The sequence below is a fragment of the Barbus barbus genome, assembly GCF_936440315.1.
Source record: "Barbus barbus genome assembly, chromosome: 2".
In the NCBI taxonomy this organism is placed as follows: domain Eukaryota; kingdom Metazoa; phylum Chordata; class Actinopteri; order Cypriniformes; family Cyprinidae; genus Barbus; species Barbus barbus.
The window spans coordinates 34836935-34860991 of record NC_136730.1 but is presented as its reverse complement, the minus strand read 5'-3'; the positions used below and the strand labels follow the sequence as shown (position 1 = coordinate 34860991).

General features: G+C 41.1%; 2 protein-coding genes across 6 annotated transcripts in view; one reads left to right on the top strand and one right to left on the bottom strand.

Moving 5' to 3' along the window:
* LOC306885156 (eukaryotic translation initiation factor 5A-1) lies at positions 1-21360 on the top strand. Of its 3 annotated transcripts, XR_013785511.1 has the most exons (11): positions 1-522; positions 2036-2210; positions 2623-2727; positions 2812-2943; positions 3024-3096; positions 4322-5049; positions 16137-16233; positions 16877-17036; positions 17325-17395; positions 17483-17528; positions 21221-21358. XR_013785511.1 is itself a non-coding variant. In XM_079441512.1 (6 exons), exons 2-5 carry the CDS (start codon positions 2043-2045, stop codon positions 3084-3086), a joined length of 468 nt encoding a protein of 155 aa, XP_079297638.1. In that variant the 5' UTR covers positions 1-522; positions 2036-2042; the 3' UTR covers positions 3087-3096; positions 4322-6018. The 3 variants fall into 3 exon arrangements, 1 of the variants encoding a protein (XP_079297638.1); XR_013785510.1 differs by lacking the exon at positions 4322-5049 and having other exon boundaries at positions 21221-21360; XM_079441512.1 differs by lacking the exons at positions 16137-16233; positions 16877-17036; positions 17325-17395; positions 17483-17528; positions 21221-21358 and having other exon boundaries at positions 4322-6018.
* The window catches only part of LOC306885135 (G protein pathway suppressor 2-like), a 52476-nt gene continuing 32666 nt past the window's right edge, over positions 4248-24057 (bottom strand). For 2 of the 3 annotated variants that reach the window (XM_079441486.1, XM_079441485.1), the window contains exon 12: positions 5709-6227. In XM_079441486.1, coding sequence (XP_079297612.1) covers positions 6135-6227 — 93 coding nt within the window. In that variant the 3' untranslated portion in view covers positions 5709-6134. Of the gene's footprint in view, positions 4344-5708; positions 6228-24057 lie in introns of those variants that run through there. The other variant, XM_079441487.1, reaches the window with a different exon arrangement.

The window sequence follows — 24057 nt, the reverse complement described above, 5'->3', positions numbered from 1 at the left end:
GACTGGGGCGAGCCTTGGTGGCGTTAGGGGTGAGTACTACCATCCCTCCAAGTTTCAAGTCTCTACGTCTTTGGTCTGCAGTTTTGCGTGGAGATCGCAATCAATTACAATGGACACTCAAAAATAACACTCGGACATTGCGAGACAGGCGCTCCCACCCGTCCTAGAAATTAAAGAGCGAGGGTGAATGCGCATGCGCGGTTAGGAGGAAACGGCTGAGGTTCATTTCATGCTATGTGTGGTAGACTTCGTACCGATCAGAGTAAGAAAGCGAGGGACAGAGAGCAAGGAAAAGGCGGTTTAGGATTCACGCTTTGGGTCAGCCAACTGAACGTGTTGCTTAAACTGCAAGAGGAGAACACGAAACGTCTGTAATGACAGCAGAGTCAAGTGAATTAAGTGAATAAACACAAGCGGCATTGCGCAGCTGACAGCAAGAGAGGCAGATCCGAGGAGAAAGAGATATCCAGTTGGACTAACTAGTTGGGTTGCCCCGAAAGCGTGGACAAGGCAGTAAACCAGGTAAATGACTCCTTAAACCATTCAAACAACGGGCGTCATCCCGCGTAGCAACAACCTCCTCCCTCGAGATTGCCCTTTATCTGTTTCACGCTTTTTGTCACCTTAAAGCAAACAGTGCAGCATCTGTTGTAAATTGCATTGTATTCGCAGGACATTTGCACTTATTCGTTTTTCCGCGAGTAATTTAGAATGACTACAACATGTTTTCTTTGTGGGTTGTGTGCAAAAACTAAACAATTTAAATGCGCGTCAAAGTTGCTACGCGGCACGAAGACAAGATCAAAAAACTTGATCATAACTCAAGACGGCATGAGTCCACGCTGCTTAGCTCAGCCTTACATCATAGGAAACCTCGTTTTAGCCGCACAGGGGTCTGGTTCATGCGCTGTCATGTGCAGTTCAACGGTGACATATTTGCACCTGCTTGGCTGCGATTAGCGCGCTGCTCGGCGGGCCTTCGGATTCTGATCAGTGCGCAGTGGCGGATCCAGCAGGCCTCTCAGATAGCAGCCAGCTCACTGCGGCTGGAGGACATGCGTGTCCTTATGAAAGCGGTCCAGACTCTCGTTGTTCAAACATACGTGGTTCTTATTTCCTGTAAAATGTGTCGAGTTGTATGGATTATTTCAGCAATATATGCAACTCACTAGACTGCGAAGCGCCGTGATTATTCATATGATGCTATCTATTTCAAAAGTGGAATTAGGATGTTTTAGCATTTTGAATGTGGACTGAAATGGCTTCAAGTAGCGATATGTGCATGATCATATCTCACTTAACTTGACGTTTGGGCCCTTCCCACATGAATACTTGCAGACCACAGTTGTGCACAGTACACTGAATAATGTAAAGCTACTCAAATGTTGTGTTCTCTAGCCATTTAATTACAATTGTTATTGTTGACCATTATTATTTAGGGGTAAATACATATTTACAACAGTTAAGCATGTCAGAAGTTCAGTTCACAGGTGCCATGCTCTTGTTGCCTTATATAGCTTCTGCAAACCCAGGGAGGCATAATAATAATTTGTTACATTTTATATAGCGCTTTTCTGGGTGCTCAAAGCGCTTTACATAGAAGGGGGGAATCTCCTCAACCACCACCAATGTGCAGCATCCACCTGGATGATGCGACGGCAGCCATATTGCGCCAGAATGCCCACCACACACCAGCTTATTGGTGGAGAGGAGACAGAGTGATGAAGCCAATCAGTGTATGGGGATGATTAGGAGGCCATGATGGTCAGAGGCCAATGGGGAAATTTGGGATTTTTAATGACCACAGAGAGTCAGGACCTCGGCATGAGACTACAATTAATGAATGACAGCTCTGGGTTTTAATTAAAATTACACGTGATTTTAATTCCTTGAAGGATGAGAAAGGAAATTTGTTTCAGGGAATGAACAAGTTGTTACATTTTGATGAATGGTTTATTTTATACTGGTCTGTTTATGTTGATATAAAGAATGGCAAGATTGTTAACCACTGTGCTTGTGGCTCATCAATCCTTAGATAAAACATGGCGGATGCTGACCTGGACTTCACAACGGGCGATGCTGGTGCCTCTGCTACCTACCCCATGCAATGCTCTGCCCTGCGCAAAAATGGTTTTGTGGTGCTAAAAGGTCGACCATGCAAGATTGTGGAAATGTCCACATCTAAGACCGGCAAACATGGACACGCCAAGGTGAGTGATGGTCTGTGACAAAGTAGAAAAATATAGCAGTTGACAACTTAGCTACACTAGTGCACATCATCTTAATTTACTTTGAATTCAGTAACTGATTTTAATAGATTCATAAATCTGTTAGATGAGTACATCAGAGCAAAACACATTTCATTTAGCAGTCATCGTATTGATGTTAACTGTCGAATTACATGGATTGTATGGGATGTATGGATGAATGTTTGTTTTGCAAAATAATTTCCAGAAGTCTCTCTATACAAGGTTTTATAAATTAGGTGCATGGGCATTCATTCACACGTGAGGGATGATGTGGCTAAAATGAAGTGAGTTGATTTTGAATAGCAGCAGTAAAGTAAACCCCATGCTTCCCTTTATTCTGTTTAAAGGTTCACACCCTTTATTCTGTTTAAAGGTTCACATGGTGGGCATTGACATCTTCTCTGGCAAAAAGTATGAGGATATTTGTCCCTCAACCCACAATATGGATGTCCCTAACATCAAAAGAATGGACTATCAGGTATGTAATTGGGAATATTAGACACAGTTGTACAGTAAGTAAATCATACAGTGTTTCACAAATTTCTGTTTTTCCACTTTTTAGCTTATTGGCATACAGGATGGCTACCTGTCACTGCTTCAGGACAGCGGTGAGGTCAGAGAAGACCTAAAAATGCCAGAAGGCGACCTGGGAAAAGAGATAGAAAGCAAGTTTGATGCCGGTGAGGAAATCCTGGTAAGTGTCATTAAATCAGCCACCTTTCAAATGTCACTGAGCAAACGTTAATAATGTAACCTCTTCATGTTTCTTTGCAGATCACTGTCCTGTCTGCTATGAATGAGGAGGCTGCAGTAGCCATCAAAGCCATGGCTAAATAAAACACAGCAGGTATATGGAGCTCTTACTGCTGTGTGCACACATTCACCTGCTAACTAGGCCCGTAGCAACTGTGCCTCACCAGTGTGCTTGCAGCAAAGCATTTATTCAAATGTTTAATTTTACTTTACACAATGAAACAAACCATGTCATCATATTATTATTATTATTATTATATTATTTTATATTTGTCTAGATGCAAAAAGCAATCAATCCAGGATGTTTAATAATGCATATAAAAAAAAGTGAAGTGACATACTGCCAAGTATGGTGACCCATACTCAGAATTCATGCTCTGCATTTAACCCATCCAACGTGCACACACACAGCAGTGAACACACACACACCGTGAACACACACCCGGAGCAGTGGGCAGCCATTTATGCTGCGGCGCCCGGGGAGCAGTTGGGGGTTCGGTGCCTTGCTCAAGGGCACCTCAGTCGTGGTATTGAGGGTGGAGAGAGCGCTGGACATTCACTCCCCCCACCTACAATTCCTGCCGGCCGGAGACTCGAACCCGCAACCTTTGGATTACGAGTCCGACTCTCTAACCATTAGGCCACGACTTCCCCCTATCAAAAGGGTATATAAAAGGGTTTTAAACAAGGTTTTACAGTGGAAGCCCACTTTACATAGAATACTTTGCTGTTTGCACACTGGTATTTTTTGTGTAACACAGATGTAGGACTGCTGCAGTGTTTGATGTATCTGGTATGTAAAAGCAGTGACTAAGATGTAAATAGAATTTTCGGATTTCATTTTGTATATTACTCTACCGGCTAAACCGTAAGAACTAAACATGCTGTATTGTAAAATAACTTTTTAAGAAGCACTGTAAATAATCATGATATGTGTTAATATTACCCATATCTGATGTTCCTCTGAGTTAATGGGAGAGTCATTAAGTGATTGTGTAGTGGCTTATTGTGCACTTTGACTTTGGGCTTCAGAATGAATGGCAGATATCCAAGCAATTATTTCATACTCCGTTGAGAACACAATTATTTCTGTAGACCACCTGTCTACATTTATATAGAACTTTTGTTTTGGACAGTCATATTTTTGTTGAAGATTTTTACAAGCTTTCCTCCTACTATTTGTGTGTTGTGGATATGGACTTACCTTTAGCTTCATCTTTTTTTTATTTATTTTTTTTTTTTTTTCTACTTCCTTGCTTATGTTACTTTTATCACCCCTTCTTCACTCACTCTTGCCTGTACTTCTTTCTTCCTTTCAGGGGATGACAAGATGCATTGGACCTGGATATGAGAGAATTAGACCTCAGCAATGCTATTATCCCTCCCTTTTTCTTTCTCATTCTTTATTTCTCTCTCTTTCTTTCTTTCTTTCTTTCTTTCTTTCTGTTTTCTCTTTTTTTATTAGCCCATGTTTGAGTTAAAAACTAGAAAATAAATATAATATTCAAAATGTTCCAAACAAAATAACATTTTTCAAAAACAAAAGGTACATAAGAAATAAATAATAGAAATGGACATTATGAACAGACAGTGGACAGAAGTACCATAGTGATGGACGGCTGGGGTGGGAAAAGGTTTTATTTGTATTTATTTATTTTTGGGTCAGGGGGGAGGGCACCTCATAACTGTCTTTACTAGCATGAGTGTGTCTGTTTTAATTTTAAGATAACTACCCCTCATATGTTCTTTGTTTGCCAACTTAAATCACAATGGTAAATAGCTATAAGAGGTCTGTTATGTGGTTCATTTTATTTATGACCAATTATAATGCAAAGGGAGGGAGGGGGTTGGGGGGGAAGTGCAGAATCTCCTGTAAAGGACAGATACAAAGGCAATGACATGAGTAATAGGATGCAGTTTTGTGTCTTCAGTACAGGACCAAATGCTCTGCTTAACTTCCCTTTTATCTTCCAGTAGCTTAAAGCAAAAGACCCTTGGCAGGGGGTGACAATATCACACAACTTGGTGTATATAGATGGATGATGCAGTAAGACTTTGGATTGCTTTTTGCCCCCCCCCCCCCCCCCCCCCCACCCCACCCCCACCCCCACCCCCACAAGCCTTCTCCCCTGATGAGACTGATAACACAGGGGATGCCAGCATTACCATTTTATCAAAATTTCCCAAGTTTTGGCTGTTTGAGTATGCACTGAAGTGGAAGGAGGTTCCATTAGCCTTATCTTTCGTTGAAATAAACAGACACATACTTCTGCCTATAATATACTCAGTCTTGACCTGTAGTGCATTGCTTAATGCTTTCTGTTTTTGTTTGAAGGAAAATCAATCAAGTACCCCAACTCCTGTTTAAGTTTGAGGGTTTGATGAAATTTTGAAAAAATGGTACTTCTCCCCTTTAAAATCAGTTGTATCCTATGCAGGCCTGATTTGACAGTCATGCACATTACCCTTGACTTGACTACAGTAAGTTTAGATTTTGTTTGATCCAATACTGTGATTAAGACGAAAATAAATACAAATTTGTTTTCTAACGAGACAACCCAACCCAATGTTAAAAAGAGCACATATAAATCATGTCTTTATTTCTGTTCATGATGCATTCTGATGGTGTTGTAATATATTGACCATAATGGCTGCTGTTGGCAAACTCCAAGAAAAAGGCATTAAAAGACAAACTAACTGTTGTTTGGTAAAGTATTTATGTAATGTGGGAGAATCTTATTTGCATTATTAACACTTTAAACTTTAAGTTAAAATACACAGACATAGTGATTTCTTACCAAATTTGGATTATTTATTTATTTTTTTTTTTTACCCCCAAGGATCCTGCAGGGAAATTGCGGGTTTTTCAATCTTTGGCTCTGACATAATGTAGCACCTGTTTTTTTTTTAACCATCAGAAAACCATGACATCTTTTCTTAGATTCATCAAGTGTAAGACCATTCCTTATTTATTATCAACAATGTTTATAAACCAGCAACATTTGCTGCATGGGACATTTATTACAATGTTAAAAAAAACATTCAAATGAAGTGGCTTTCAGCTCTCTAAGGTGAGCCTCAGAAAAGAGTTTTCTGTAGCCTGGTATCTTGTCAAGATCATACTTTTAGAAGTTAATGAGGCTTTCCATGGTGGAAGAATCTCTGTCCAGTGTGAGGGAGGAAAGCATGCCGTGATGCTGTTTGAGATGAATTCTGGAATGGAGCCTAAAACATAATAAATAAATGAATAAATGAAGTTAATATATCTGTACCTGAATAAAAGAAAAGAAAGCTTTTTTCCTAAATCTACCATTTTTAAAAAATTAACCAATAACATCTTTAATACTGAAAAAAGGAAGAGGTGTAGATTTAAGGCTCAAATGAAAATAAACGTTTTAAAAGTTTTCTTAAAATTTTTTTTTGAAATGTTTAAAGTAGCAACTAACAATGTACAAGCACTCAGATCTTTGACTAAATATCGTCTCACTTTAAGTTATCACTATACTGTTTTTCCACAGCATCTGAGTTTTTACAAACGTGTCTGTCATTTTGTATTTTCATTCTCTTTTATATTTAGTGCACTGTTGCACTCACTCAGCATGCAAAAGAAGAACTGATAAATCACAACAATCAGACAGTTATTAGGGTTGTGATGGTGAGGAAATTTTCCCACCTGTTAATCGACGTGCGACAACACCGATAATACCTATAATTATTATCGGGGTTTTTCTCTTTTTTTTGCTTTCCTTTGCAAGTAGCTTGTAAAAGCGGCGTGCGCATTGTACTTTCACTAGCAAATTTGAGTTTGTTGTCTTTTCCTCGCTTTTGAATAGCTTAAAGGGGTTATATGATGAGATTCCAAGTGTTCCTTTCTCTTTGGAGTATTACAAGCTGTTTGTGCATAGATAAGATCCCTGAAGTTGCAAAGACTAAAGTCTCAAAACCAAAGAGATATTCTTTATAAAAGTTGAGACACTCATTCAAACACGCCCCATATGTCTACGTCACGGCGTGGGGAGATTTTCATAACACCGCCCAAATGTTCACGCAAAGAAAGGGGGTGTGATTTTTTTTTTATTCTCGCTGTAGTTTTTATTTTATTTTATTTTTTTATGTATTACTATACTCCTCATTGTTGCTCCACACTCCATCTCAGTAGGTGAAGGAAATGCACTAAGTTAGTTTGCCAATCGCCTATAAGCTGAAAGAAGATTCTCGCTGTTGCTGCCGCCGGCACCATGTGGTGGATACGCTGTGTTTCGTTGTGAAAGCGAAATTACTTCGTTTGGGATTCCAAAAGAGGACACAACTAGAAATAAGTGGTTAAGTTGTTTTTACAACACCGTTCCAGAAGAGTTCAACCCAAATATTAGAATGTGTGCGGCGCAATTTACGGAGGACTATTTCCTGAACCTGGCAGGAGAGTAGCCTTGCTTGCAGGCTTGCACAAAGGCTGTTTCAATGAAGTGGGGCAATTCCAACTTTTGACTCGCAGCCTGTAAGTACGTTTCTGCTACTGACTATTCAAACGCGAGTTTTGAGCAGTGTAGAGTAGTGCTTGTTTGTCGTTTCTCCGATCACAAATGCAGACATAATTTTTATGCGGCGCTATGTAACGCAACGCGTAAAAAGACAGTATAAGCCATTATAATCAGTAATTATGTCCCCACTGGATGCAACAAATGCCTCGTTTGTAATGGGTTTTATTGTTTTAGTCTCATCTCGCCGAGAAGGCATCACAATATGGTGAGGGGCGTAATATTTCCATCTCGCGCTTGAGGTATTCGGCCAATCGCAACGCACCAGATAGCTGGCCAATCAGAGCACGCCCCGCTTCTCAGAACAATGAGCTGTGTAAAAATCGACGCGTTTTTAGAAAGGCGGGGCATACAGGAGCAACAATGTACAGTACGTGGAAAATGTGTTTTTTGAACCACGTAAACACATTGCATTACACCAAATACACAAAATAATGTTCTTTTTAGCAATGTTATATGACCCCTTTAAAAGCGCTGTGCGTATTTTTTCAATTTTGAATTAGCGGCATTTCAGCATCAACAACTAAATACAACATTAAACTTACTTAGCCTTAGCCATTAAACTTATATAAATCATAGAACTTTTATAAACAAATGGAATAAAAAATACACCATGCTATAGGTGTGTATCTAATATAAAATAACAAATAACAGTAACACTTTATAATAATTTTCAATTGTAAGTCATTTTTAAGTAATTAGTTAATGAACTAATCATTTACAAAACATTCATAAGCAATTAATAAGTGATGACTAATAATGTGTATGTTTTGTTAATTCATTTACAAATCATTAACAAGTAATTAGTTTATGACCTAATCATTTACAAAACATGACTATGCGTTCCTAGATGATTAACAAATGTTAATATTTTTATCTGTTTTGTAGATTAAATTCTAAATTATTTACAAGTGATTAGATGATGAACTAATCATTTACAAAACATGACTATACATTCACAAATGATTAAGTTATATGATAACGATTTACAAATCTGTCATAAGTTATCTTTAAAAAATATCATCATGAAATAATCAAACAGATCCTTTATGGTTAATAGTTACTAGTTAAGTAAGGAATAATTGACGACGGGCCGTTGAATTATTAGAAAAATAATGCACACCCGAGGTGGTGATGCGGCCACGACGCGAAGCGGAGTGGCCGTTACACCTCGGGTGTGCATTATTTTTCTAATAATTCAACGGTCCGGAGTCAATTATTCCGCTTATACTACGGTTGCCACACCTCAAGACATCGATCAGATGATATATTTCAAGGGATTCGTCCGGTTTTTCTACTTAAATCGCTATTGTGAGTAGGATTATTTCTTCCGCATCTCATCCAACGACTCTTTTGCTAGTTCCAAAACGTCATTTTAAAGCTGGCAATGGAGGCTTGAGCCGTTGATAGCAGACTAATGCAGTTAATAATGAAGTTATTAGAAAGAGAGCAAGAGAGACAGAGACACAGAAAGAGAAACAGAGAGAGAGAGAGAGAGAGAGAGCTTGTATGAATTAGGCTACCTCTGTGTGTCCCTCAACAGTGTTCTGAAGCACCGTCTCTAAACTGTAAGTCTGCTTTAAGATGCAGCGCTGTTATTACCTCGCTAGTGAGAAATGTCATGTGTAGCCTTTAAGTTGCTACACTAGGCTAACTGATAAAATCGTCAGGGCAGCGCTGACAACGATGCGAAGTGATATGGAACTGTAATGCGGTCAAGAAAGCTGCCTGGAACTACGTTCGCCGTGCGTTTCCCTGAAAATAATTGCACACCTCAGAACGTTCGTCAGCCAATCAGATTCAAGCATTCAACGGCCCCGTAGTATAATATATTATTAATCACTTATAAATCATTGAAATGTCAACATTGTACTATTATCTCAATAAACATTATTAATAATTTACAAAGCTTTCTGCATCCCCTAATCAAGCTACTAATCAGTTGTAAATATTTTACAAACTTTATGGTTTCGAGTTGTGTGCGCGTAAATATACATACACACACAAACAACCTGTAACCGGAAGGTTTGTAAAACATTTACAACTGATGAGTAGTTTACACTTTAGATTAGGGGATGCAGAAAGTGTTGTAAATGCCTTGTATACACCTACAGATAATTTGTAACAGGTAAACAAGATCTACAAATGATGTGTAACGCATTTACAAGTACCATCTCAGAAAATATTTGGCTTTCCAAGTACCACCATTATGACCCAACATTAAAATGCAGTAGCACTATGCACAGTTAAAAAAAAATAAGAAAAAGTCAGTTTTATTCCAAATAAGAATAGTTATTATTGTCAGCCTCTTAAAACATTGTAAATACACAGTTTGAACATTAACACTGCACTGTGCTTACTTCCAGGTAAATAAAAAACTTAATTATTAAATTAAAATATATTGTACCTAAAAGTTAAATAAACTGTATTTAAAGATGAAATGATCATACAGTAACTTAGTTTTTATTTAACTTTTAAGTAGCTACAATACATTTTCATTTAATAATTAAGTACAGTACAGTTTTTATTTAACTTAATTTTAATTTTAATTAATTTTTTTATTTATTTTTTTTAAAGAATGTGTAGCTGCAAGTAACGTACTCTGTTACTGTCGTAACCTCGGTTCCCTGAGATACGGAACGAGTACTGTATGGGTACTCCCTGTATGGGAAGACCCTTTTTTTTCTCCTGAACTGAAGCCTTATTCAATCACGTAGTGAAACTGTACGACTTGGTTCGTGCAGTGTGTTAAAAACGAACCAATGGATCGCAGCGGAGCTGCACGAGCCTATGGCGACGAAGCCCGCCAGAATGGGCGGGCTATCTGGCTATATAAGCGGCCGTTTCGCCATAGGATCCTCAGGTTACTTTGACTGAAGTGACGACTGAGTCGTGCAGCTACCTGGCACGGCAAAGTACGCAGTACTCGCTCCGTATCTCAGGGAACCGAGGTTACGATAGTAACCGAGTGCGTTCCCTGTCGATACTCCACACGTACTGCATCTTGTTAAAGACGCTATGGGAACACAATTCAATCACGCCGTGCTGAGGTAGAGGAACGACTGTCTAATATACCTCCATATGCATTCAATGCTCATAGGGAAGCACAATAGTATACTCCGGGCTAAAGCGAGCTGAACTCATAGAGGTCGCGCTCGGCCTGGGCGATCGTTCCATGTAGTCCTTGCATACTCAGTACTTCCAGGACTGAAGTGTGTAAGGAACCCACCAGAGAGCTTGAGTGCTTTGCAGTCAAGAATTCTCCATCAGGGTTGTTCCCACAACGCAATTCATGCTCATCTAAGCAGAGAGGACCCTGGCCTGTAAGGCCGGTACATCCAGGTTATAAAACCTAGCAAATGTGGACGGTGAGGCTCAGCCGGCCGCCGCACAAATCTCTGTAATGGACACGCCGCTAGACCAAGCCCATGACGAGGCGATGCCTCTAGTCGAATGGGCTCGTACTCCAATGGGGCATTGTAGGCCCAAGGAAGTCTGCGCCGGCGTAAATTCACTCAAGCTTGATCGCTCGAACTCTGGAGCTTGCAGTTTCTTTCCCGAGATAACTGGGAGAGTAGAAACGCTAGAGCAGGGGAGGCGTGGCCACCTTCATTGAAGAAAGGGACCGTGAGCGCGGCAGGGACAGACTGAGGCTTTCATAACGAAAGTAGCGCTGGCAGATCAAAGAGCTGCAAGAGACGCTAATCCTTAATTTAAACACACTGGCAGATCAAAGGTTGTATGCAGAGTGAAAACGCGGGGCTATGTTGGCGCGAAAAATCACTTAAGCCTTTTTTTTTTTTTTTTCACCGTCTCCTTCTCCGAGGTGACTGGGAGAAGAGAAACGCGAGAGGCGGGGCCGCCCAGCGCAGCATGTTCCAATGTGCGCAGAAGGATTGAGCTACTCAATGTAATGAGAGGCGCGAAAATCACTCGCGTGAAAAATCACTCAAACCTCATTGCTTAGCCTAGCGAGCTCGCTGTTCCTGTCTCCGAGGTGACTGGGAGAAGAGAACGTGAGAGCGGGGGAGGCGGGGCCTGCTACATAGAGGACCGCGAGCAAATTAGGGCAGAGCCCGGCTTTCGGTGAAAGCAGGCTGCCTATGTGATTGCAGTCTCAGCAATGCACACACATAGCTTTACACTCCGGTCCGTCAAAGAGAATAGAGCCGCTCAATGGAGGAGCTCTGATTCTCACGTGTGAACACCGGCGGATCAGAGCGCTGCAGGAAGCTCCGTGGCTCTGATGTTTCATTCTCCGACCTTTGCTGAGAGAGGAGAAATGGGAGAGCGGAGCTGCCTCCACAGAGGCGGACAGCGAGTGGGAAGAGCGAGACTCCTACTCGAACGAGCATTCCGTCTCTGTAAGCGCGCAGTCAGTGCGTGGGCGAGACCCAGACAGGCGGCGCGCACTCACTGCTCTTCTGCGGCATTTGCAACAACACCGAGAAATATGCTCTTTTATAACACTCACTGGATGGCGGCAGCGAACGAGACTGGGCTTCTGCGGTGCTGGAGCGCAAGGAAAAGGTGGCGTCAGCTTGCAGATGAGGTCGCTTGTTCAGCTGCGAGGCGTGTTCGACGGCGAGCAGGCTTCTGGGATCAGCGAGGCGAAGTCGTCGTCGCTGAAGGAGAAGAAATTGGAGAATCCTATGGCGAAACGGCCGCTTATATAGCCAGATAGCCCGCCCATTCTGGCGGGCTTGGTCGCCATAGGCTCGTGCAGCTCCGCTGCCGATCCATTGGTTCGTTTTTAACACACTGCACGAACCAATAGTTGTGCAGTTTCACTGCGTGATTAAATAAGGCTTCAGTTGAGGAGAAAAAAGGCTTTTTCCCATAGCGTCTTTAACAAGATGCAGTACGAGTGGAGTATCGACAGGGAACAACAATCAGGCCACGTGTCCACCAAAGCCAGCTGAAAACGTCCAGCTGTGAGTGCTAGAGGGGGCAGCTTATTTTTGTTTTTTTCAGTTGAGACGCTTTGGTTGCCATATGGAATATCCGCTGAAGTAATATGGCAGACGCATCGCAAATGAAATGTTTCTCCAAGCATAATTTTTCATAACAATATGGTACTTCGGCAATTCCATCTGGTAAAGACATAAATACTCGTAGACAAGCAATATTAACTTTTCCATTATTGTTCAGTCGTAGTACAAGCAGGGTGTGACTGTATTAATCCCGCCCTTCCTCCACTGTGATTGGTTAGCTGACTAAAAAGTGACAGTGATGAGTGCTAAGTTTTACACAAAGTTGAACATTCTTCAACTCTCGGCGCCGAGAAAAAAAACGCAGGAGTGCTCAGCATTAGGGGTGGGAATCTTCAGGCACTTCACAACCCGATTCCGATTCTGGGAGTCACCATCCGATTCCAAATTGATTCTTGATCTACATTTTTTCCCCAACTAATTCTTCTGCTGTGAAAATACATCTTTACAACTTAACATTTTAACCAAAATGCACTTTCTATGCTTTTTGTTTATAGTTGGAATCTCTGGTTACTGCCATCTTAAAAACAGGAGTGTGAATCTTCACTGGTTTCACGATTCAATTCAATTACGGTTATCATTATCAACTCAATATCACAATGCGTCACATTCCCAGTTTTCAATATTACTGCACACGGCTACATTTTCATATCAATTTTATATCAAATTTATTGTGTGCAAAACTAGCTTTTTATTATAAGCAGTCTACAAAAGTTTCCAAAAGTTTACAGATAATAGTTATGGGTTTTTCTTTTTTCCTTAGCATTATTGCTGTTTGATTATTACTGATGAGATCATAGACAGTGGCAGATTTAACAGGCTGCATTCAGACTAATGCACAGATCTATTTCGATATATCAGATGTTTTGTCCTGCTCTGAAAACATAACTGTGTGTAGCCAACATCAATTTTGTATAAAAGTATTTGTATATCGAGCTTCAGGACAAAGTGTGTGAGTTTCGTGCATCTAATAGTACTGCATTCCAAACAGCATAAATGAAAGCATTAGGGATGTAACGATTACCGGTTTGACGATAAATCATGATAAAATTCCCCACAGTTAGTATTACCGTTTCATATTTTAATTATCATTAAAACCGTATTCGATTACCACGAATTGAACAACTCACGATAAATAAATACTAGCATAAAGTGCAGTTTTAAGTAACAGTCTCACGCGCGCACAGCAGCAGAGTAGTTTCGTTTTGAGTGAAAATAGGGCGGAAAAGCTGGGAGGTTTTAAAAGACTGCTGAGGGAATTATACAAATTAATTTATGAATGAATTAATTATATGAATATACCTCTGAAGGTTCTGAATGTCTTAAGAAATGATTCGATGGCATTTTTTCACCTTCGCTCCATGTAATGCCTAAAAGAGGTGCTCTTAATCGCAATACTGCTTTGATCACGGAGGTTACTGAAAACAGCTGTATTCAGATTTTCCATAATTGTCACCTAGTGTCAGAGAGTGGATTTACTTATGGAGAAACTTATATTTACATTCAGCCTGTGTGCAGTTTCTGTCTGGCCAAAAACGGACCGAATTTGCATGCCCTGCTGTAAATTTTGACCGGTTGATGAAAAACAATCTTATGGGGATTCTACACATTTAAACAATTCAGATAAGTTATCTAGAATTATTTTTGGAGCAGATCAAATGCGTATAATCATTTATTAATCAATTATCATTTTGACTTAATCCTTAATCCTGAAATGTGAGGTTTACATTTTTATGAAACTTTTTCAAAGCTTTATTTGAACACTTACATTAGCATTTGAACATGCTATTAAACTGTTGTCAGTCAAGTTGTCATTTTAAAATCCGAACATCATTGGTCATGTTATTGTTTTAGTGATTATGGAAACAAAACGTCAGAATCATTGAAGAGAGAATTGCGATGCATCTGAGAATCGATTTTTTTTTTTTTTTTTTTTTTTTTTTTTTTTTTTTTACTCCCAGCCCTACTCAGCATGAAAAATATGCTCCCATTTAACAATTAAAAAAATTTGCTAGATACATATTATTTTATTATTTAACACTCAGCATTTAACTTTAGCGCTACAAGCTATGCATACAGTGCATGAGCAGATTTTCTGGTAAGCAAAACAAGCACTTTTAAATACCTCAGCTTATTGTCTTTATGTATGTATTTCTATGAAGACTGGCCATAGCTGTCAGGCAAGATGGCGGATAGCAGCGGTTCTGATTGGTCAGATCACCTTTCAATCAAGCTCTATGCGAACGGTCAATTCCCGCGTGTTTTCATGACAAAACGTGGTTTAGGGACCGAATCGAGTCGTTGGGTGACAGAGTTGTTGTCAGCTCGTGTAGTGTGTAACCCCTGGTTGCGGATCACTTACATAAAGTCATGTAGTGTGAACGCCACAACGACTAAAAGACAGACAATCAAGTCATGTAGTCTGAACGGCACAGCGATCTGCCGACGTGTAAAGTCGTGTAGTGTGAACTTGGCTCAAGGAGCCATTGGCTCCTATAAGAAAAAAACTTATTAAAAAATTAAACTTATTTTATTAGGTGCCACAGAATAAACATTTATTTTCCATTTTGAAATTTCAATCATACTGTCATGTGTTTATGTCTAATCTTTTCCTGAATTTATCAGCATTTTAATCCTTCTTGTAAACGACCTGGGAACTAAACGTCTTTTCCAACTTGAAATATACAGTCACAAAGAATTGTTTATTACACAGAATCTGTACCAATATCATGGACCACAAGCATCACTTGGCCATTGAGTGTACACTTTTAAGTAATTGCAATTTAATAAATTTAAGTTAGTCCAACTTAAAATAAAAAGCGAACACAACACATTTTCCAACTGTTATTTGTCAATGTAACTCAGAATGGTCAAGTTCATTAAATGTATTTCTTTAATTATGCATTAAGTTCATTTACTTAATTTTAAGGCAACGGGTTTCAGGGCTCGCAAAATTTCAAAATCCCTGGTAGCCCTTCGGGCAGGTACTCTTCCGATTTTTGTAGCTCAAATTAATTTAACTAGCCCAAATAAAAAAAATATATATATTTTTTTAAATATAGAAAAGTCTAAATGTCAATCAAAAACATTTTCAATAAACAAATATCAATGAAAGAATTATATTTCACTATTTACAGGGTATCTGCAGAATTTTAAAAAATCAATTCAAGGAAATTTATGAACCTTTTTAAGAGCTGCACAAGTAAAATGAACACTGTACGAGTGGAGTTGGACAATGTCTATGGTAATATTTTAAGCCATAAAATGGCATGATTTACAGTGTAGATACAAGTTTTCTCACACACACATAAAATTAAACCATTTTTATAGTCAAGTCAAACATATATTAAAGACATAAATATTACTGTCTTAATTGTTTAGATTTTTAGAAGGCACATTAAATTCACATTTACAACTTTGTTTGCTGCATAAAAACATGGGTCGATATTCGCATTGATCTGATTCTGAACATAAGATAGGCACACAGCAAATGTAAATTCACTCTCTGCCACGAGGTGGCGCTTTAGGAGCAAATATAGCAGCTTCTCTGGTAATGACTGTACACAAAGCAGCACTGCGCTCATATACACTGCTTTATCCAATAGTATCCAGCTGCAGACCCGCAGCCAGCAGTTAAACCACAGCTACAGAACCAGAAGAAGGGGCGGAGTTATTGACGAGATAAGCATGGCTGAGAGCATTGTGAGTTGTCTGTAATGTTTTTGCTATTATATGTTGAATAATTATCATATATATTACGTTAAGCGTTTATATGCTAAATATTTAATTTGTGATGGGCTTTATTATCTTATTGAAGCTTGAATTTGTTGTCATACTTTCAAATAATGTTCTGAACGTGTGTTGTAAATGGGATTTGCCCTATAGTAATTTATAGTAAATACTATATTTTTGTATTTTGAACCATACTATATTAAAGTACTTGAATTAATTTGTTGTGGTAATTCTATAATTGCTCTGGTAATATAACAACTATAGTAATATAAACAAATTACTTTACCCAATAATGTACTACGTTTTCTACAACTATAGGGTATATTATATTACAGTTTATCGGTTCACTATAGTTAATACTACAGTATGCTGTAGCATTGATTAAAGTGTTGTAAATACTGTAATTTATATAGTATAATACACTTTACTATAGTATAGTTAAAAAATGCTAGTATTTACTATAGTATTTTTCATGTGGGTATTCATAAATATAGTTTGTTTTACTTTCCTCTGTTATATGCAGCATTGTGAGTTATTGTTACCTTATAGTTTAGTTATTTTAATCCCATTTTTCAATGTTGAGATAATTGTGTGGTGCTTTCATCTCTTGTAGAAATTTACAAGGATTCAGAGAGGTGAACCATTGAGCTGCAGCAGTGCAACAGGTGTTGCAGCAAACCCTTATTGCTTGGCCAGCATGTTTAAGCCAGCCAAACTGGCCAAATTAAAAAGTCATCTTCAAAGCCACTTCAGCAAGGCAGTTTTCTGTGGAGGTATGACTATCTTCAATTGTTTGTTTAATATATGTTCTCACAATATATATTGCATAATAGTTGCATAACAGTATACTTATTTATTCTGGGCTTTACCATACACCGATATTGGTGTGATTATTTAGTTGTAAAATAAGGAGAATATTCTTATTTTTTTTGTTGTTTTCCAGTATGCTCTACATCTTGTCTTGGGAGCACCCTTCGAAGTAATTATTGGTTAATGTAATTTACCTTCATGATGTTGTAGCAGTTGATATTTCAAGATTTCTCTATGTTTTTGTCTTCCAGTGTGACATTCCAAACTTATGGAGATGGTGGACTCTTATTCTTCTAGAGAACTTTAGGATTTTCTCTGAAAGGTAGATACTGGACATTTCCTCGAGCCCACCATTACATTTGCACCCTTTCTGACCAATTTTAAATGAACCAAGATGTGTATATTACAGGACTACAAGAGGCCTTTCCAAGTGGAGAACACATAGCAGCAATGAGGTAGGTCTTAAATATAAACGCACATATGTATGTATCTCTACCTATTGATCTGACTATCTATCGGTCTATACACATACATACATACAGTGCATACAAGTATTGGAACAGTAAAGACAAAATTGCTCTGTTGGCTGTGGAGTCAAGACATTTGCAAATATGATTAAAAGATGAATATGAGACAACTACAGAATGTCACATCAACACATACATGTTTTACCAAATAAAAAGAACAGCACTTTTGGAGTTCATCCCACTTATTGATGTGAGCATAAGGTATTGGGACAGTTGAACATAAGGCAGATATAAAAGATTAGCTATTATTTAGTTGCAGATCCCTTGCGCACAATCACAGCAGTGAGTCTGTGACCCATAGACATCACCAGACTCTTGGTCTCATCCTTTGAAATACTTTTCCCAGCCTTTAATGCAGCCAATTCCAATTGTTGTTTGTTTTGGGGAGTTTCTGCCTTTGCTCTGCTCTTCAGCTGGTGAAATTCATGTTCAATCGGATTTAAATCTGGAGATTGACTTGGGCAATGTAAGACTTTCCATTTCTTTGCCCTTTTAAATTCCTTGACTGAACAGGCAGGGTGTATTGGGTCATTGTCCTGATGCAATATGAAGCACTTCCCAATGAATCTGGTGGCATTTTCTCGAATATTGGTAGGCAAGATGGTTTTGTACCCTTCCAAATTCATTCTGCTACTGTCATCATACATTAGGTCATCAGTAAAGTTGAGAGGGCCTGTTCCAGAGGCAGCCATGCATGCTCATGCCATGACACCACCTCCACCATGCTTTACAGACGAGGCTGTATGTTTGGGATAATTTGCAGTTCCCTTTTTTTCTCCACATTTTTGCATTCCCATCACTTAGATAAAGGTTCATCTTTGTCTCATCGGTCCATAAACAGTTCCAAAACTCTTCTGGCTCACCTTTGTGCTTTTTTGCAAACTCTAATCTTGCCTTTCTATTTTTGGTGCTGGTCAGAGGTTTGCATCTTGCTGTGTAGCATCTGTAATTCTGTGTCAAAGTCTCCTGAGGACAGTAGATTGTCAGAGCATCACTCCAGCTTTCTGGAAATCGTTGGTGATTTTACAGACACGTCTTTTAGGATTCATTTTCACAGCTTTTATGATTTGTCTGTCATCAACTACTGTTGTTTTCTCAGCCGATCAGGTAGTTGTTGGTTGCTGGTGTCACTGGTGGTTTCCAAAATGTTGATTTCTCCATGCCCTTTATTTTTGCTATAGCTCTAATTGACTTCCTCTTTTCTTTTAGCATCCAAATTGCTTTCTTTTCTCTCAAAGTCAGCTCCCTTGTCTTCACCCTGGTTTGTGTGTGTCATCATCGAATGCAAGATTCAGAATACAGAAGTAATGGATATAACTGATACAACACATTCCCTGCTTTTAATATCTGAAGAATTCATGCAACAAGACACAGCTGATCACTTAGAAAGACCTGTGAGGCAACTGTTCCAATACTTGTGCTCACATCAGATAGGGGGATGAAACTCAAAGTGCTGAACTTCTTAGCTGGTAAAAAATCTATGAGTTGAATCACACAATAATAAAATGTGACATTCTGTAGTTTTGTCTCACATTCATCTTTTAATCATATTTGTAAATGTCTTGACTCCACAGCCAACAGAACAATTTTGTCTTTACCAATACTTTTGGAGGGCTCTGTGTGTGTTATATATATATATATATATATATATATATATATATATATATATATATATACACACATACATATACAAACCCGATTCCAAAAAAGTTGGGACACTGTACAAATTGTGAATAAAAACAGAATGCAATGATGTGGAAGTTTCAAATTTCAATATTTTATTCAGAATACAACATAGATGACACATCAAATGTTTAAACTGAGAAAATGTATCATTTTAAGGGAAAAATAAGTCTTTTAAATTTCATGGCATCAACACACCTCAAAAAAGTTGGGACAAGGCTATGTTTACCACTGTGTGGCATCCCCTCTTCTTTTTATAACAGTCTGCAAACGTCTGGGGACTGAGGAGACAAGTTGCTCAAGTTTAGGAATAGGAATGTTGTCCCATTCTTGTCTAATACAGGCTTCTAGTTGCTCAACTGTCTTAGGTCTTCTTTGTCGCATCTTCCTCTTTATGATGTGCCAAATGTTTTCTATGGGTGAACGATCTGGACTGCAGGCTGGCCATTTCAGTACCCGGATCCTCCTTCTACGCAGCCATGATGTTGTAATTGATGCAGTATGTGGTCTGGCATTGTCATGTTGGAAAATGCAAGGTCTTCCCTGAAAGAGACAACGTCTGGATGGGAGCATATGTTGTTCTAGAACTTGGATATACCTTTCAGCATTGATGGTGCCTTTCCAGATGTGTAAGCTGCCCATGCCACACGCACTCATGCAGCCTCATACCATCAGAGATGCAGGCTTCTGAACTGAGCGCTGATAACAACTTGGGTTGTCCTTGTCCTCTTTAGTCCGGATGACATGGCGTCCCAATTTTCCAAAAAGAACTTCAAATTTTGATTCGTCTGACCACAGAACAGTTTTCCAGTTTGCCACAGTCCATTTTAAATAAGCCTTGCCCCAGAGAAAACGCCTGCGCTTCTGGATCATGTTTAGATGTGGCTTCTTTTTTGACCTATAGAGTTTTAGCCGGCAACGGCGAATGGCACGGTGGATTGTGTTCACCGACAATGTTTTCTGGAAGTATTCCTGAGCCCATGTTGTGATTTCCATTACAGTAGCATTCCTGTATGATGTGATGCAGTTTCCGTCTAAGGGCCCGAAGATCACAGGCATCCAGTATGGTTTTCCGGCCTTGAACCTTACACACAGAGATTGTTCCAGGTTCTCTGAATCTTTGGATGATATTATGCACTGTAGATGATGATAACTTCAAACTCTTTGCAATTTTTCTCTGAGAAACTACTTTCTGATATTGCTCCACTATTTTTCGCCGCAGCATTGGGGGAATTGGTGATCCTCTTGCCATCTTGACTTCTGAGAGACACTGCCACTCTGAGAGGCTCTTTTTATACCCAATCATGTTAACAAATAAGTTGCAAATTGGTCCTCCAGCTGTTCCTTATATGCACATTTAACTTTTCCGGCCTCTTATTGCTACCTGTCCCAACTTTTTTGGAATGTGTAGCTCTCATGAAATCCAAAATGAGCCAATATTTGGCATGACATTTCAAAATGTCTCACTTTCAACATTTGATATGTTATCTATATTGTATTGTGAATAAAATATAAGTTTATGAAATTTGTAAATTATTGCATTCCTTTTTTATTCATAATTTGTACAGAGTCCCAACTTTTTTTGGAATCGGGTTTGTGTGTATATATATATATATATATATATATATATATATATATAAAGTGTGTGTGTGTATATATGTATGTATGTGTGTGTAGGTGTGTGGGTGTATGTGTGTGTGTGTGTGTATGTATGTATGTATGTATGTGTATGTATATATATGGCGAGCTGCCAGGGAGTGGGTCATCGTCGCCCTGGAAACGCCGCTCTCACAATCACTGCCAAGCACCTGAGGCTAATGAGCGGCACACCTGCCACTCATCACGGCCGCCCTTTAAAGTGGGGAGAGAAGACACACTGAGTTGGATCGAGCCTCCATGAGAGACAGAACTAACGTGTGTTTTCTCTCCCCTAACAGAGACAGACTGGAACCTCGAGCTTCACTTCACACAGACACCTTGCTGCACAAGCCACATTGGACCATCACTGCACGACGTCATGTCTTCACTGCACTCTGACAATTGTGAATAAATCACCCTCTGGGGGTAATTCAGCTACAACTGTGTCCTTGCTCTCATTCACCCCGCTACATATGGTGGAGAATGCGGGCATGACGGTGAATTGAGAGACAGATCACTAACACCAGATTGTTTGTTTCTTCTGTCTATCACTTTCAGGAAGCCACTCTCTCTCCCACGACGATGGAAGAGATAATCCGCCGCCTCACCAAAGTAAATGCTCGGCAGCAGCAGTTTACAGAGAGGTTGGCAGCTCGGCAGGAATATACTCGCCTACCTCTCCCAGATGCAGGTGTTAAGGCCCATCAACTGCTGGTACGGCTAACGGACCAGGATGATGTGGAAGCCTATCTACACACCTTCGAGGTGACAGCGTCCCGAGAGGGCTGGGTCCGAGAAGAGTGGGCTCGCATTATCGCTCCATTCCTGACCGGGGAAGCGCAACGAGCCTATTATTCTTTACAAAGTCCCCGAAACCAACGATATGATGATTTGAAGGCTGAGATACTCGCCCGGGCGGGGTTATCACCAAGATGTGTGGCCCAGCACTTTCACCAGTGGACCTATGATGAGAGGAAGCCCGTGCGATCCCAGGCTGCCCAGCTCGCATGCCTCGCTCACCTATGGCTGCTCGCCGGGACCCTGTCGGCGGAACAAGTCGCCGAAAGAGTGACTGTGGATTAACTGCTACGAGCCCTACCCAGGACACAGAGACGCCCGGGTCAGTATGCATAACCCCCTGGACATCGCCAAGCTGGTGGAGGCGGTCGAGTTGGCCGAGGCATCCATCGCCCGAGACGCCGGAGAGAGAGCAGGACTGGCACCCTGGAGGGTGATGGAGTGGCATCCGCTCGAAGGCACCCGGCACTCAGTAAGCAGGTCAGCGGACCCCGAGGTTATGGATGAGCCCATGCCCAGCGATCCCCTGGGCTCCCCTGCACGTGCGTGAATGGCTGGCTGCATTCTAAATCGTGCGGTCACCGCCGCAACCCCCGAAGACCGTATCAGCAGTGCTAGACTCAGGCAGCTCGGTCACGCTAGTCCAACCCTCTGTGGTCAAACCGTGGCCGGACCAGAACAGCACTACCAATCACGTGTGTACACAGAAATACACGATATTGTCCCAGCCCGCACCGTGCATATCTCGACTGAACATGGATCCTGGCTGATAGAGGTCAGCATTGGGGCAGATCTACCCGTCCCGCTACTGCTGGGGAGGGATTGGCCACCGGGTTCGACTGCCTTCTGAACACTGCTGGGAACAGGTCCGTCGAGTCGACGGTGAGGACCGACTTCCGCCGCCACATCCCCTCCCTCACTTTGTCATTAACAATGGCCTGCTATACTGTGTAGCCCACAGGCAGGGGGAAGAAAACTGCTGCTGGTAGTTCCCCGGACCAAGACGGTGACGGTCATCGAGCTGGCCCACTCTCACCCCATGGCTGGTCATCTGGGAGTGGTGAACACGGTACAGAGGATCCGGCATCGTTTTCACTGGCCTGGACTAGATGGAGAGGTCAAAAGGTTCTGTCAAGCTTGCCCTACCTGCCAAAGAACGTCTCCTCGTCGTCCTTCCCCCAGCCCACTAATTCCACTGCCTGTCATAGAGGTGCCTTTTGAGCGGATCGGAATGAATCTGGTAGGCCCGCTGCCGAAGTCTGCCTGGGGTCATGAGCACATTCGTCATCCTAGACAACGCCACCCGCTATCCAGAGGCCATCCCCCTCCGCAAGGCCACGGCAAAGAACATCACCAAGGAGTTGTTCCTACTCGCCAGCCGGGCGGGAATTCCGAAGGAAGTACTGACTGACCAGGGCACTCCATTCATGTCCCGGGTAATGGCGGACCTCTGCCGGCTGCTACAGGTAAAACAGCTGCAGACATCTGTTTACTACCTGCAAACCAACGGCTTGGTGGAAAAATTCAATAAAACCCTGAAGCAGATGCTCCGCAGTGTAGTAGCCGAAGACGGGCGTGACTGGGACCTCATGATCCCGTACGTGCTGTTCGGAGTAAGAAGATTCCACAAGCCTCCACAGGATTCACACCATTTGAGCTGCTATTTGGAAGACATCCCCGAGGTCTATTGGATGTGGCCAGAGAAGCTTGGGAGAACCGCAGCCTAGTGGAGCACATACGGGACATGAGAGAGAGGATCGACCGAGTGATGTCCTTGGTCCAGGAGCACCTAGTCATGGCCCAGAGCGCCCAGCAGAGACTCTACAACCGGCCCGCCCAAACCCGGGAGTTCCAGCCAGGAGACCGCATCATGGTCTTGGTCTCGACAGCTGCCTCAAAATTCCTGGCCACCTGGCAAGTGCCCTACACAGTAGTGGAGCGGGTGGGTCCAGTCACCTATCGGGTTCGCCAGCCAGGAAGAAGGGTAGAACAAATTTACCACAAACTTACTAAAGAAGTGGATGGCCCGGTCTGAAGAACTCGCCGCCTTCGCCCAGTCTCAACCACCGGTCGTGGAAGCCGACCCTCAGCTGTCAGGATCACAGAAGACCGAACTGGAACACCTAGTCAGTCAGTTTTCTGATGTGTTCAGCGAGACCCCGGGCAGAACAACAGTCATACACCATGAAATCCGTACACCACCTGGAGTCGTCGTCTGACAACGGGCCTACCGGATATACTAGAGGCTCGCCGGCTATAGAGGAAGAGGTGAAAAAGATGCTTGAACTGGGGGGTCTTCGAACCATCTCGCAGCCCCTGGGCCAGCCCAATTGTCATG

What these genes read in the sequence shown, in the direction of transcription:
- LOC306885156 (XM_079441512.1), top strand. Translation starts at nt 2,043, where the DNA reads ATGGCGGATGCTGACCTGGACTTCACAACGGGCGATGCTGGTGCCTCT. An exon ending in TCAAAAGAATGGACTATCAG is followed by an intron (nt 2,728 to 2,811) that starts GTATGTAATTGG and finishes TCCACTTTTTAG; the next exon opens with CTTATTGGCATACAGGATGG. An exon ending in ATGCCGGTGAGGAAATCCTG is followed by an intron (nt 2,944 to 3,023) that starts GTAAGTGTCATT and finishes GTTTCTTTGCAG; the next exon opens with ATCACTGTCCTGTCTGCTAT.